The sequence below is a fragment of the Diceros bicornis genome, chromosome 15 (assembly GCF_020826845.1).
Source record: "Diceros bicornis minor isolate mBicDic1 chromosome 15, mDicBic1.mat.cur, whole genome shotgun sequence".
Taxonomy (NCBI): domain Eukaryota; kingdom Metazoa; phylum Chordata; class Mammalia; order Perissodactyla; family Rhinocerotidae; genus Diceros; species Diceros bicornis.
This window is the reverse complement of record NC_080754.1, coordinates 16,315,656-16,330,538: the sequence shown is the minus strand read 5'-3', so window position 1 is coordinate 16,330,538 and position 14,883 is coordinate 16,315,656. Positions and strand designations below refer to the sequence as shown.

Genomic DNA, 14,883 nt, shown 5'->3' with positions numbered 1-14,883 from the left:
GGTGGAAATATGGATGGCTTTTATACCTTTCCAATTTTTTCAATGAGTAGGTATTACTTTCCTAACAGATACATATTTTAATGTTATTTTAAAAAATCGGATCCATGGTATTAGAACTGTATTTCTTTAAATGCCCACTATGATCTACGTAAATCCATATAGTATAACGTTGTTATGGCATCAGTAAGTTTGGAAAGAATCAGTAAAATTTTATTGTTGGTAGGGCTTTTTAATTTATTTGTAAGGTATCCTAAATCTCTTCATTGCATAGTTTCAAAGTATCTCCTCCAAGAGATTTATTAATTACAAAGGGAAAAATAGCAACGTTACACTGGAGAAGCCGCCTTAACCAAGTGATGGTTAATATCACCAGCAATAAGATAGAACATTGTGTGCCCGCTATATGATATATGAGAATTAATGAGAGAATGTCAATAGAGTATTCTGGCATCTCTCTCTCAGTTTGAGTTTCCACAACTGTAAAGTGAAATTCAGAAAGACTAGATAACTTGGCTGAGTTTTCACAGCTGGTTTGTGGTCAGAGCCCCTGAATCCTGATTCTTGACTAGGCGCTATCTTTACTACATCACTGATAGTATATATACTTTATATACATACACGTACCTATGTAGTTCAGTCCACTCCAGTAAGAAGGCAGTGGCTATGAACTTGCTTGGATTGATGAGTGTAAGACAGATGGCCTGGATGAGAAAGAATAGGTTGGTGGGTGATGGCCAGAAAGATAAGCAACAGAGTTACTCAGAGATTCTTATTACTAGCTTAAAGGCCTTTTCCTTATTGTTGTTAAGTTCTACTTTTTCTCTTTTCAGCTATTTTAGAATTAATACAAATTCCATTCTCTCCTTACTCAGTAACACCTGATTGTTTTATTATTATTTTCCTCCCTAGAAACTTTGTAAAAGCCTTGTGGTAAAAATTCATTCTTTTCTTACCTGAGGGTCCTTTTTGTCCCCTCTTATAAGAAGAGAGAGGACTTATGTCTACATTAGAGAATACCTAGTAGTTAACTTTCAAATTTTGATCAAAGTATCGCTCAATGTTAAACTCAATAAAAGTACTTTACTAAAATATCTATGTGGATTTCTACTTTTCAGAGTATAACAATTTTATTTCATTTAATCTGTGCTTTATAAAAGAATAAACTAAGGTTAGAAAAAGAAAATCACCCTACTATGTAGTTTTAGAGCCAGATCTAAAAATCTGTGTCTTCTGATGGAAAATTCAGTGTTCATTCCACTATGGTAGGTTGTAATTACTCATTGTTAAGTCTATTATTCATACATGTATTTTTAAATTGTTATTAATAGAGAGAAGAAAAAGCAAGAAGAAAATTCTCAAAAAAATCCGGAAAAAGGCATGTTTCAAAGTGTTCATATTCTTCAGGATGAAGAAAAAATGGCAAAGGAAAGAAAGAAGAAACTGAAAGAGTTATTAATCCAAACTTACAAGGAAGATCACCAGGTGGGAATTGTAATGTCTCTTTATTCAGCATTCTGTAGCATAAATGACAAAGGGCTCCATCAGAGATGGGACAGTGTAACACTAAGTCCACCTGAGCCTCGTCACAGATACCACAATTGCCCACACCGTTTGTTCTATTCCTGCTGCCCTGCTGGGCTGGTGCACAGGGCGGTGCTCCCGTCCCCTGTTCAGGGGCTCTTCTTATATACTCCGTGTGACCTTGGGAAATCGGGGGACAGATTTGGCATGTCTTCCTAAATTACCCTTTTCAGAATGGCATTTAACTACTGATGTAGATCTCAGACAGTTTTTGAAAGCTTGGCTTCCACTTTGACAGTCTTATGGACTGCTGTGTTCTGGATTATTCAGAAAGTCACTTGCCTTTTGGAAGCTCAGATCTTCAAGCAATGATACACTTAGGTTTGTGCTTCTCGTTTTAACGGTCTGCATTTTATTTTACTCTTCTCTCCCTTTCTTTTACTTTTACTTTTTGTAAAATTAACTGGCCTGGACTGGCCCCGTGGCTTAGCGGTTAAGTGCGCGTGCTCCGCTACTGGTGGCCCAGGTTCGGATCTGGGCGCGCACCGACGCACCGCTTGTCCGGCCATGCTGAGGCTGTGTCCCACATGCAGCAACTAGAAGGATGTGCAACTATGACATACAACTATGTAGTGGGGCTTTGGGGAAAAAACAGGAGGAGGATTGGCAATAGATGTTAGCTCAGAGCCGGTCTTTCTCAGCAAAAAGAGGAGGATTAGCATGGATGTTAGCTCAGGGCTGATCTTCTTCACAAAAAAAAAAAATTAACTGGCCAATTTTTTATTGACAAATGAGCATCCTCCCCAGGCCACTTAAGCAGAAGTTTTTTTTCAATAAGTAGGATTGATAACAGCATGAATTTGGGGCTTATAACCTTTCAGAGTTACTTGCAAGGAGTTCTTGGGAAGATTTGTAAATGAGAAGTCAGAATGAGGAAAGATAAATCTGTGTATTTTTATATCTCCTACCATAAATACCCACTCCAAGGCCTTAGGCATTGCTGAAATTCAGTGAAGGTTAGTGGAATGAATGGATGAATGAATGGATTCAACAAGAGAAAAGAGAATGTCAGGAAAATATTGAGGGAGCTTGATACATGTAGGATAGACCACAAAGGCCCTGGAAGTCAGTAACAGGAGTTTGTATATGATATGGGTAACTAAGATATGAGGAAAAAAGTAAAATAGTCAAAGCGATTTTTTTAAAAAGCTGGACACGTTCAATGGCAGTGTTTTGTACTGATGGGCAAGAAGTCATAATTATTCAGACGTAAAACAAGAGCTTGGTCAGAGTTTTGGCTTACGAACACAGAGGAAAGTGTGGTAGGAGGGAATGTTAAGAGTTGGGCTTAACATTTTGAGAAAGATTAGCCAAGACTCGTAGATGCTGCATCCTTCATAAGACAGATGGTGTTAGTGTGTCCTCCAGCAATAACAGTTCAGATTTCTAAAAGAAAATAGGAAGGCAAGTGAGTACTTAGGGGGCCATCTTGAGAAGGCGTAAGGAAAAAGTGTCATGATATGTTACCCAACCAATGAGAGATGAATAAGACGTGTGTTCTCAGTGAGATCAACTTTTAAATTTTATTCAAGTCCACTGTACAAAAAGAAATAATGTATGTTTTAGATAGAAGTGCTAGCATGAATTTTAGACACATATAAAGAGTTTTACAAAATTAATGGCCTACTAAAACAGATTACTCAGTTTTAAAAGGACCAGCCAGTGTATTTAAAAATGAGAGATCATGAATAAATTATTTCCACTTTGCCACAAATTCTGCTTGCTTTGAGCTTCTACTTTATTGTTTTTAAGTTTTTATTTTGAAATAATTTTAGACAAACAGAAAAGTTGCAAAAATAGTACACAGAGTTCTTGAATACCTTCACCCAGCTTTTCCTGATGTTGACATCTTCCATAAGCATAGAATAATTATCAAAACTAGGAAATTAACGTTGGTACAATACCACTAACTAAACTATAGACCTTATTAGAAGGTCACCAGTTTTCCCAGTAAGGTCCTTTTTCTGTTCCGGGACTCAATCCTTAATTCCCTGCAGCATTTAGTTGTCACGTCTCCTTAGTCTCCTCCAGTTTGTGACAGTTCCACAGTCTTTCCTTGTCTCTTATGACCTTGACATTTTTGAAGAGTACTGGTCAGGTGTTTTGTAGAATGTCTCTCAGTTTGGGTTTTCTGATGTTTTCTTCTGCTTAGATTGAGATTATGCATTTTTGGTAAGAATACAAGTGATGCCCTGCACTTCTCAGTATATCAAATTAGGGGGTACATAATGTTGATATGTCTTATACTGTTGATGTTAACCTTGGTCACTTAAGAGTGTGTCTGCTGGGCTGCTCCACTGTAAAGTTACTGTTTTTCCCTTTATAATTCATAAATGTCTTAGAGGAGATGGTGTGAAACTGTGCAAATATTATGTTTCTCCTTAAACTTTCACCTATTAATTTTAGCATCCGTTGGTGGATTTTGCCTGCAACAGTTATTAATGTGGTATTTGTCTAATGATGATTTTGTATTTCCCTCATTTCTTCTCCATTTATTAATTGAAATTCTTCTAGAAGGAAACGCTGTCCCTTCTCCTGGGTTTATTTATTCATTCATCTATTCTGTTATTTATTTGTATCAATATAAGCTCATGGGTATTTATTTTATTCTATGGATTATAATCTAATATTATCATTGTTTACTTTGTTACTCAAGTTCTAACTTTGGCCATAGGGAAAGCTTTCAGGCTGACTCCTTTGCCCTTTCAAAATGCTCCATCCTTTTTGGGGCACTTCTTTCTTTCTGGCACCACAAGATGTTCCAGGCTCATGTTGTACTTTCATTGCCCCAGTCCTAGAATCAGCCACTTCTACACAGACCTTTGGTTCCTTTTACTGGAGAATCGTATTTAGAAATCGAGATCTAGATACTAGGTGTTCTCACTGCTAGTGGGCTGTCATTGTTTCTGGGTCCTCTCAGCAGGCAGAGCTTGGAAATACATGTATGTATAGTAACCCACACATACACACATTATATTTATTTCTGGGTCTATCTGTATACATATTAAAATCCAGGAGTTCATGCTGATACCTCCAATTCCAGTGCAGCAACACAGGGCTCATGCTATCCTTCCCCCTTCCTTATTTGTACCTTACTTCTGTATCTATCTGTATATATATTAAAATAATCGTGAGTTCATAATGATAACTTCAACCCTGACCCAGCACCACAGACTTCAGTGTCGCCTTTCCCCCTTGCTTGTTTATAACTTCTTTCTCTGACAGTGAGAAACCTGGAGCTCCTTATCTAAAACATATTTACTTATTTGTCTAATCCTAGTTACTATAAAAGTAGTTTCAGAATTGCTAACCCATACTGCTATGGAAACAAATTTCCTAACTAGAGTACAATATTTATACAGTTATTTTCGTTTTCAGCCTTATTCAGCCAAAATATTGTTACTTAGGTGGGTTCTCTTCTTCCCCTTCCTTGTGATTCTGTTATTCATTTGTGATATTGTTAGTGAACCTGATTTAGGGCATATGGGTGTGACTGAGACATGGGGAAATGCACCTGCCGGACTCCTCAGACTTGTGCATAGACTCGGCTGGAGACAGGACAGTCCTCGGATAAACGCCACTGGAGTAGCAGGCCCTTGGGCTCATCATCTGGGTTCCAGTCCACATTCCTGGCCTGGTTCTGAAGGATCCTGAAGCTGCCCTTGGCTCATGAAACTTGGATACTCAGCATTCTAAATAGACCACAGGATGAAGGGGGAAAATGCCTAGCTGGCTTGCAGCGAGTGGCTAGACAGCAGGAAGCTCGTGTCAGTGCCTTCACAGTGGTTCACTGGCGCAAACCCAACAGCAAGCCATATAGAGTATTTGCGGGAAAACCTTGAAGAATCTGTTTCTAGGAGTTGCTCTGGTTCAGGCTCCTTTAATTCCTGTATTCTTCGTTCTTTGACTCTGGATTGTATTTGTTCTCCCAGACAGTCTGTTAACATCACATTTGGCCCACGTTATTCAATAGGAGACTTTCTGAGAGAAATGGTGCAGGCTCTCTTATCCAAACACAAGTTCAGGTGCAGTGCTATCCATGCATCTTTCCCACACATTTCATTGCCAGGTCTCTTTGTTTTATCCAAAACATCTGTTTTTGTGTAGAAACTTTCTACCTCCATCCTATCCTATTTTCTCTTTGATCTCGCAGTGAAATCCCTTGGGGAGATTTAGCAATCCACACGTCCTTGCTAATTAGCAGAAACAACAAGGGATTAACTATGAAATTCCTATACTATTTGGAAAATGGCCTTGTTAATTCTCACCCTGTTCTGAATACCTTTTATGTTTTCTTAATAAGATAAGAAAGTCTGTGATCGTTCCTGCTTGTGGAAGTTGAAGAGAACAATGCAAGATGGGTTGATACTAACCTAAATATTAATTCTGTGGGCGAGGGTTTTGGTTTGCTTATTTGATTGGGTTTTTCCGTTAGAGAGTAAGATAATAATGACCCAAAGGAGTCATTGTTAATGTTAGGTTTGTGGCATAGCGCCTTCCAGAAGGCCACCCCAAACTAAGCCAAGGGAATGTGGAGAAATATGGAAAAGAAGCCTGGGTTTTTTTTTTGCTGATGAGATGATGAAAACTGTAGTTAAGTACCTCATTTATATAGCATGATTCCTTCCCAAAGATCTTAGTTTTATCAGGACTGCCCACACACCACTGAAGTAAAACCGTTTCTGAGCTGAAACTGCAACCGGACTCTCAGCAATGTTGTCTTATGTTTGGGAAAGGAAATGAAGGGAAAGCCTCTTTGCAAATAACACTGCAGAGAAAGAGAAATGTTAGGCACACACATGAAGAATGTTGGGATTCCTGTAACTCTCCCCTCTAAGCTTACTGCCAAGGACATGTGGTATACATTTCAGGAGGGGTTTTGAAGCATTGTTATGTATTACTTCATACAGCTAACTCTGTGGAAAATTTCCAAGTAAAATTTTATCAGTATTGGTAAGGAGGTTGTTTGTTTATTTTATGATAGTCTTCCTTACCCTTATCCTGTGAGTAACCCAGGTTTCCCATTCTCACAGAAGGGACAATGAGGGCCAGTTTACCAAAACATTGCACTGGTGTTTTGCTTTTCAAAATACGTGAAGCTTTTTTTGATCCCAGAGGTTCCAATTCATTTGCAAATGATTTTTTTTCTGTCTTTTAAAAAAGTATTAATGCTCCTATTTGGAACAACATGGATGGACCTTGAGGGTATTATGTTAAGTGAAATAAGCCAGACAGAGAAAGATAAACACTGTATGACTTCACTCATATGTGGAATATAAACTAACACACAGACAGAGACAACAGTTCGGTGGTTACCAGGAGAAGGGAGTTGAGGGGTGGGCACAAGGGGTGAGGGGATGCATTTGTATGGTGACTGACAAATAATAATGTACAACTAGAATCTCACAATGTTATAAACTATTATGACCTCAATAAAAAAAAAGTTCTTCAAACAAATCAGCTAATCTGAAATGTAAATAAAACTATTTTATTAAAAAAAAGTATTAAATTCTGCTTTGAAAAAAAATTAAGAACCAAAGTAAATGAAGCCCGTTCTCTAAAATTGTACAGAGTAGAATACCTTGTCCTCTAAACAATAGACATTTCAGGTGAATATTTATAAGGATCTTGAGAACCATATGGGTGAGGAACAAACAACATCACATCGTCTTACTGTCAGACTACCCTAGAGGTGAATCAAGCGTTTGTCTAATATATTCTGAAGTAAGCTGTACTTTTGGCATTTGTGTGTGTGTGTGTGTGTGTGTGTGAGTGTGGGTGTGTGTGTGACTGGGGGTGGGGGACAGTGGGTAGGGAGTGAGGATTGGTGGGAAGGGGAATGAGGTCTAGAAGGAGAAGAAAGGAAGGGAAAGAGATGGTAATGGGGAGCGGTAGGTCTGCCTTCCCTCTTAAAGACGTGAGGTGATGAGTGCTGGTCCAGGCTGCACTGGAGAAGGAGCACTGTCCTAATGGATAGTCAGGTTATGGGCTGTCTTATGGTCATTCTTCTTCCAAAGATCTCAGAGAGTTTTTGTTGGTTAAGAATTTACTATATGGGGAGACTAAGCAATTGCTTTCTGAAATTGTACTGTTTCTGGAATGAAGCAGACTTAGGTAATTACAACAATATTATTGACTGAAACTTCTTAGCAGAATTAAGAAGATTTTACAAAATGTCCTTATGTTAGCCATACCTATTGACTCATTTGTGGGTGAAATGATATAATGTCTGATGTCTGGGATTTATTTTTAAATACTCCGGGAAAAAAAGTGGGTAGAGGAGAGATGAAACAAAATTAGCGAAATGTTGATAATTTCTGAAGCTGGGTGAGGGGTTTATTCTTCTATTCTACTTTTGAGTATGTTTGTTAAATTTTCTGTAATAAGGGTTTTTTTTTTTAAGTTTAAAAAAGGAAAGAGAAAAAAATTTAAATACAAGAGTAAAACGAGCCTCACCTCTCCCAGAATATAACAAAAGTAGCTTTTTGTCTATAGCCGATGGTGGCATTTCACACAGCAGTGGTTGTCAAAGTTTAGGCCTCTGGGCTTTCCATGGAACCCAACAGCAAGTACAGGTCTCATCACTGTGTGCTGGGAACTGAATGTATTTTCTCCAGTATAATTAGTTTAGAAGTATATATGCTTTGGGATAGGGGACATAATCATTTCCTCTCTTTTCTTTGAGGCAAAATTATGAAAATCAGCAGTGAATGGGTCACAGGGTACTGCTTTTCAGTGCTCTTCCTTCCCTGGGGCATTTATTTTGCCATGAAAGATCCTCCTCTCCCCAACACCCAGGCAATTCACAGGGTCTGTGGGCTCTTTTCCTAGCTATAGTGGCCCCCAAAAGGAAAAAATGTGGGGGACTGCTTCCTTGTGTAGTGTTGGGGCCCAGGGCAGGCCACCCCAAAATACCCCACAATAGCATACTGATTATTTTGAATTAAAGTTACTCGAGAAGCAAAAAGGGCGTTCTGACCCTCCTGTCTCTGTTCCCCCTGAGAGCAGGAAATAAATCTCCCCTGTGAAAGGTGCTTTCCCTGCATCCTTATCACCAGAGCTGGGGAATTCAGGGCCAAGAAGCCTGCATAGACAAACCTTGCTAATTTACTACCTTAAGCCTAAACCGCTTAAATTCCTCACTAATTACATACCCCAAACCTAAGTTTCTTTGTCCTGTCAATTTTTCACAAATTTATGTTTCTTTGTGTAAAAGTCATATATACTGCCTACTTGGTTCATTCTCTGAGCATCATTTCTCTATTATCTCCCATACATGTATATTAAACAGGGTTTTTCTCCTGTTAATCTGGTCTTGTGTCAGTTTTACTATTAGTCCAGCCATAAGAACATAAGAAGGGAAGAAAGGGGATTTTCCTTCGCCCCGACAGTAGCAATAAGGTGTCTGTTCTTTTTGGCCTGGGAGCAGCAAGGAGTCAGTTGGGGCTCTGCTGGGAGTATAGCTATATTCCTAACATTCCAGCCTTGGCCCACTCCCCTAGACCACTAGTTGCACCACAGTTAGTTCTATTCAGCAGAAATAAATGGTAAACTTGTTGACATTTTTGTCCTCTTTACAATTCATTGTTTATTTTTCCATGACTGAGAATTTTGATGCAATTATCACTGAGCTTTCTGACAAAAGGGAAATAGCTGAGGAATTTTGATGAGTTACCCACTTCATTAATCAGAACAAGCATCTCCAGTGACAGGGTTGGAATTACAATGAAGATTAGATAGCAAATTGCTGTTCCACCTAACGTCAATCATTCCCAGTGACAGCAGTGTGATTACACTTCAGGGAAGAGCTTTTCTTGCCAACAAAATGAGGGCAACTCCAGTGCAGGTAATAAATTTAGCAGGGCGAGCTGTCATTTCTCCTCTTGAGTGGAATCCTTAACAATTGAATGATGTCTTGTGGAAGAGTTTGAGAGAAGAAAAGCATTTCATTTAAAAAGTTTCTAAATTTCACTTTGTAGTATTTTATTTTCAAAAATTCTTATAGATATGTGCTTAGGAACAGTTCTTCCTACAATGATTTTTTGTATTTTATTTACCTGTATCACACCTTAATTACCACCTATGATAAAGGGATGGTGGAAGTTAGTAAAAGAATGCATGGCTATATTTGAAAATCTATCAAAAATAAAAACTTGGTGCATAAATAAATGAACTAGGTAAGAAATGGAAGGAGGTCCAAGTAGTTGCCTGACTAGTTAAAACATTAAGTTCTTCTGGCTTGCACAGAATGTATTCCTCTTCCAACCCAATCGTGGTTGTAAATGACAGTTCTTGTTTCAGAGAGCAAAGGGATGGCGCACTAGTGTGTTTCCAGTGTAGAACTGAAGAGGAGAGGCAGGCCTGGGGGCAGCGGAGACTCAGCGGTGAGGAGGGGTGATAGAAAGAACAGATAGATCATGACTAGGGAAGTGTGCCACTTCTCCTCCCTTCTAAATAAAAGCGGAGTGCTGGCATGGCATCCTCTCCCAGAGAAGACAGGACTGAGAGTATTTTCCTTTCCCAAATATTTTCCTCCAAGCACATTTATGGCACTCCTGTTTGCCTGAGTAATGTTTGCTGTGAATCAAGAATAACTAAGTGGCTATTCTTGATTCATACTTTTATTTTTTTGTTTAAATTTCAGTGAAATCGCTTTTTTGAGAAGGCAGGAAAAAAAACAATAGCAGGTCGATTTCAAGAAAGCAGTTGCTGTAGAAGTCTGTCACTTCGCTGCTGTTAACTTCTGTGTAGTGAACCTGAATTATAGACCTTTAAAACTGACCATTTTGCTCTCCAAGTCTAAACTTAAGTATTTTAAAGACATATATTGACTATAGCATTTATAAACTCAAATTTTCCCCTCTTAAATTCAGATATGTTCTAGCAGTGCTTTTGTACTGTAGAAAGTTATGTATTGAGTTCTTTCTCTTTCAGTATAAAAGCAGCAAAGAATTTGCCCTTCCTTTTTAGGAGAGATTTATTGCCCAGTACATTGGGTCATCAGATGCCAGAATGTATCCATTTTAGCCTTAGGTGTACCACTATCTCTTCACTTTGTAAACTGAGTTATTAACCCTTCTCTACTTGAAGTTTAGCTTGGTAAGGTAAATCATAATATCTGCAGTCTCTCTATTTTGTATTGATGATCTACGAATTGATAAACTAGTAGATATAAGGTGCTTTGCACTTCACAGAGAAGGAATGTGGAAATCCAAGGACATTATTAATAGTGTATTATTGTGGCTGTGGACTGTGTTTCTACTATTTCATCATTAGAAGTATTCCAGGAGTTAAAATTAGAGATAGCTATATATAGAATATTTTATCAAGTCATTCAAGAGAAATCTCTTAAATGAATCTAGTAAATAAACACAGAGTATTTTCTTTTGACCATAGCACACAAGGTAACACTTTTTTTTCATGCTGTATTTTGTGGGATAAATAAGCAAATAATTCAAAAAGCATACCCCCTCAACCTGGCAGCTGTGTGTCTTTTCCTTGTTATGACTGAAGGCATATCCTATATTCAGAAAATCTCTTTCTCCACCCCCTCTTCCTACTTTCTTCCCTCCCTCTCTCCCTCCTTCCCTTCCTTCTTTCCATGGGATCTAAGGTCAAAGTCTAGAAAATGTGCCCTTGTTTGACATAATGGAAAGGGAACAAGGGCTTTTTCAAGTTTGCCATGATTTCTCCCAATAAGAAATTATAATAAGGAAGATTTTGTAGTTTGTCTAAATGGGAATATAACTGGTTTCCTATGTAGAAAACCTTTCTGGCCAAATGGGCTATTTCTAAGAATTCTAGCATATGCTCCCTTATGTTATTGGTCTTTTAATTTATATATTCTCTCTCCCTATAACCTCTCAAAAGTGGAGATTGTATCTTAAACAACTTTGTTCAGAGTTTCCAAATTCAAACATAGTGGCAGGTGCTTACTAAATGTTTAAATAGTAAAAGGTAAGTATTTTTATAGAGACAGAAGCAGTCAATAGGGCTGACCCTGCCAAGGCTACCAAGTTCTTGAAGCTGGTCATCAGGCATCCCTCGTACTTCCCACAAAGTCACTTCCTATGAGGTTATTTTCTGGTTTAGTGCACCCCGCACTGGTACCACTCTCAGATTTGCCATTCCCATTTATGGAACCCAGTCTCTTCCTTCTGGAGGCTCACAGTCTAGTGGCAGTCGGTAAATAGGTGATTATAATACAGTGTGATAAGCTTTTTGACTGAAGAAAACATAGGTTGCTCTGGGAACACTGTGGAAGGGCACTTACATTTGGGGAGAGGGGTTGGTAATAGGAGGGCTTCCTGAGAGAGGTGACTCCTGAAGTAGTCAAGCAGAGAGAGCAGAAAAGGATGGAGAAATTAGTATGACTATAGATAGGAAGGTGTGAAACAATATGGTTGGTGTAAGGCAAGAGCTGAAAGTAATTTGATGTAGTAGGAACTTAACAGCTTGCTGGAAGTTAGAAGATGTAGGCAAGGATTGGATCTGAGAGATTTTCTTAGACTAGGACCACAACTACTTCTCTGGGGACATCCTTAGGGTGAGTAGACCTTGTCCAATTTGTGGTCAAATGCATATAGTGGAAGATTGCAAGCAGTGTCTATATGTCAAGTGCATATAGTCTTTCTAGGCCTGCTCACCAAAGCCCTAACATGGCCAGTGGTGGCCCAGCTGAAGCTATTGTTTTTAGGGACCCAGGGACCCAAGAACCCATTCTATCCTTATGGGATCTCCTATGTTCATCTGTGCAGGACAGTGGTGTTAGTAACAGGAATGAATTAAATGGTTGGTATTTCAAACTCCAGGACAGCCTAGCAGGGGAGATCCTGTTGGAAGCAGGTCTTTCAAGCCTCTCAAATAAGCCCCTTAACTGAGCCCTTAGATCTGACTGTTACGCCAACTCCCCATAGGACTGGTGCCTTACAATGAGAATTAAGTATTTTAGTTTAAGTCATGAGGCTGTGTGTGCCTCAGTTGCGTGACTTGAATATTTCTTGCCATTATTTGCCTAAAGCAACTGTGCTTTGTGCCCCTTCCATCAAGACGACAGTTTCTAGATTTGTTAGAAAAGATGTGAGGGGGAAATCCGAAGAGAGGGCTCTCGCTATTAGATACTAAAAACACTAGTGCTGATCAGTGGTGATTTTCCAAATGTTTCCATTGCAGTGTCAAAAACGGTATTTCTCTGCCTGGCACAAGCTGATTCTTGATCACAGGATTAAGCTGGGGAAAGCTGGGACCCTGTCCGACTGGAAGCTTCAACTAAAGGTTCTGCGGGCCTGGAGAGACTACACAAGATCCCGGAAGTTGGAGCGGGAGACACAAGCCATGGAAAATGACCTCAGGGAAGAAAACAGGTACTGTTATTTGTACCATGAAAATCCTTCTAGTGTGTTTATCTAGGACGTCTTTCCTCCTGAAGACTCTAGAAATAAACTCTAAAAATGCTGTTCACTGCAATCATCTCACCACTTATAAAACAGTGGTGATCACTGTTTTTCTGTGTTACATCCTAAACTAGAAAAATTTAACTGAAAATTATAAGCAAAAAAATTATGTGATTAAAATATACTAACGTACATGCTTTCCTTTTTTAAAGGAAGCAAATATTATGCTTTTCCCCTGTCCTCTGATGCAGTAGCATTTCACCTTGGACTGTCTTACCATTCAGAAGACAGAGTTTGGTTTATATGCCAGTAATTCTCGTTAATAAAAACCACTGTCTGCACCTAGAATGTTCATATTAGGGACACAGGGAGCATCCATCTGGGAGGGCAGACCTGCCAAGAGTGATTCCTCCCCCTCCCCCATCTTTTGTTCCACACTTTATTTAGAGGTTTTTGACACCTTTATATCAGCTCCCTTTTAGGCTTGAGAATGACAAAACTTTGTCTTCAAATAAAACTTTCTTTGTTCCATCATCTTAGAATTAAATACATTTTCTTCTTTTCATTTCCAAGTTCAACTTTGCATTCTTGAACCAAAATCATAGATGTAGAAGGAACGATTTGTTTGTTTGGGGGGAGGGGAGCAGTTCATGTTCCTGTGTGTAATCACTTCTCTACCAGTGACTCTGTTATTCATTCAGGGTGAAAAATGGAGTGAAGGATATGTGAAAGCATTGTTATGTAGGAGGGAATGGCGCCCTCTAGAGTTGTGCAGTCCTGTGACAGCATCAGGACCTGGGGAGGATACGTAGGAGCCTGATGCACGGCGCCTTGTCCTCAAAGAACTCACAGCTTTGTGGGGAAAACAAGATCTAAAAACAGTACAGGTGTGAGTGGCATTATAAACTTCATAATGCATCCCCTTCTGCTGCTGAGAACTTAGCAGAAGGAAGCATCACTGTGACTGAGGAGGCTCCTACAGGGTGCCGGGAAAGGCTTTATCAAGAAGGGGCCGGCCTGGTGGTGTAGTGGTTAAATTTGCGTGCTCCACTTTGGCAGCCCAGGGTTTGTCAGTTCAGATCCTGGGTGCACTGCTTATCAAGCCATGCTGTGGCAGGCATCCCAATTATAAAGTAGAGGAAGATGGGCACGGATGTTAGCCCAGGACCAATCTTCCTCAGCAAAAAGAAGAGGATTAGCAACAGATGTTAGCTCAGGACTAATCTTCCTCCCCACAAAAAAAAAAAAAGAAGAGGATGGGTCTTGAGCTGGGCTCTGCACAACAAGTAGGATGTTCCTAGGTGGAGATGGAGAGACAGGTGATGGCATGAAGTGTAGCCATCCAGATTGAGGATCATCAAGCACGTGGTTGTCAAGTTCATCCATTTGTGAAAGGCCTTGAATGCCAGGACAAGAAGGTTAGGTTTTCCTTGGTAAATAAAGGTAAATTCTTGAAGGTTTTTAAGTATGAGGGTGACCGAGTCAATTTCCCTTTCCTACAGTGTGCTGGGGGAAATCTGCAGTGAAAAAAAATGTCCTCGTAAAAAACTCTTCCATAATTTGTTTTTAAATTCTCAAGACCTAGTGATTGGTCTCAGGAATTGGAATGATAGCTTACTGAAGAAAGAGTGGCTGGCAGGATTCTTGGCTGAAGAAGGGAAACTGGAGGTGTTGTCAAGGGGAAGCAACGCGAGTGAGGGTGTGAAGGGAGTGGAAACCGAGATGCTCAAGTTAGAAGTGGCCCATGAAATGTACATGCTGGAAGAAACTTGTCAAAGAAAAATCTGAAGAACTTGAGATTGCATTCCAATTAAACAGTTTAAATATAAAAGCACTAAATGGGGATTTCGTAATAGCATTATGTGCCAATTTTTTTAAAGATCTTCTCAGAACTTTATGTCTCGTATCT

General features: G+C 39.3%; 1 protein-coding gene across 1 annotated transcript in view; it reads left to right on the top strand.

Annotated features, from left to right (window-relative positions):
- CCDC191 (coiled-coil domain containing 191) overlaps positions 1-14,883 on the top strand; it is a 71,085-nt gene that overhangs the window by 17,485 nt on the left and 38,717 nt on the right. The window contains exons 7-8 of the mRNA XM_058555828.1: positions 1,329-1,482; positions 12,754-12,944. Of these exons, the coding sequence (XP_058411811.1) occupies positions 1,329-1,482; positions 12,754-12,944 (345 nt within the window). The remainder of the gene's footprint in view (positions 1-1,328; positions 1,483-12,753; positions 12,945-14,883) is intronic.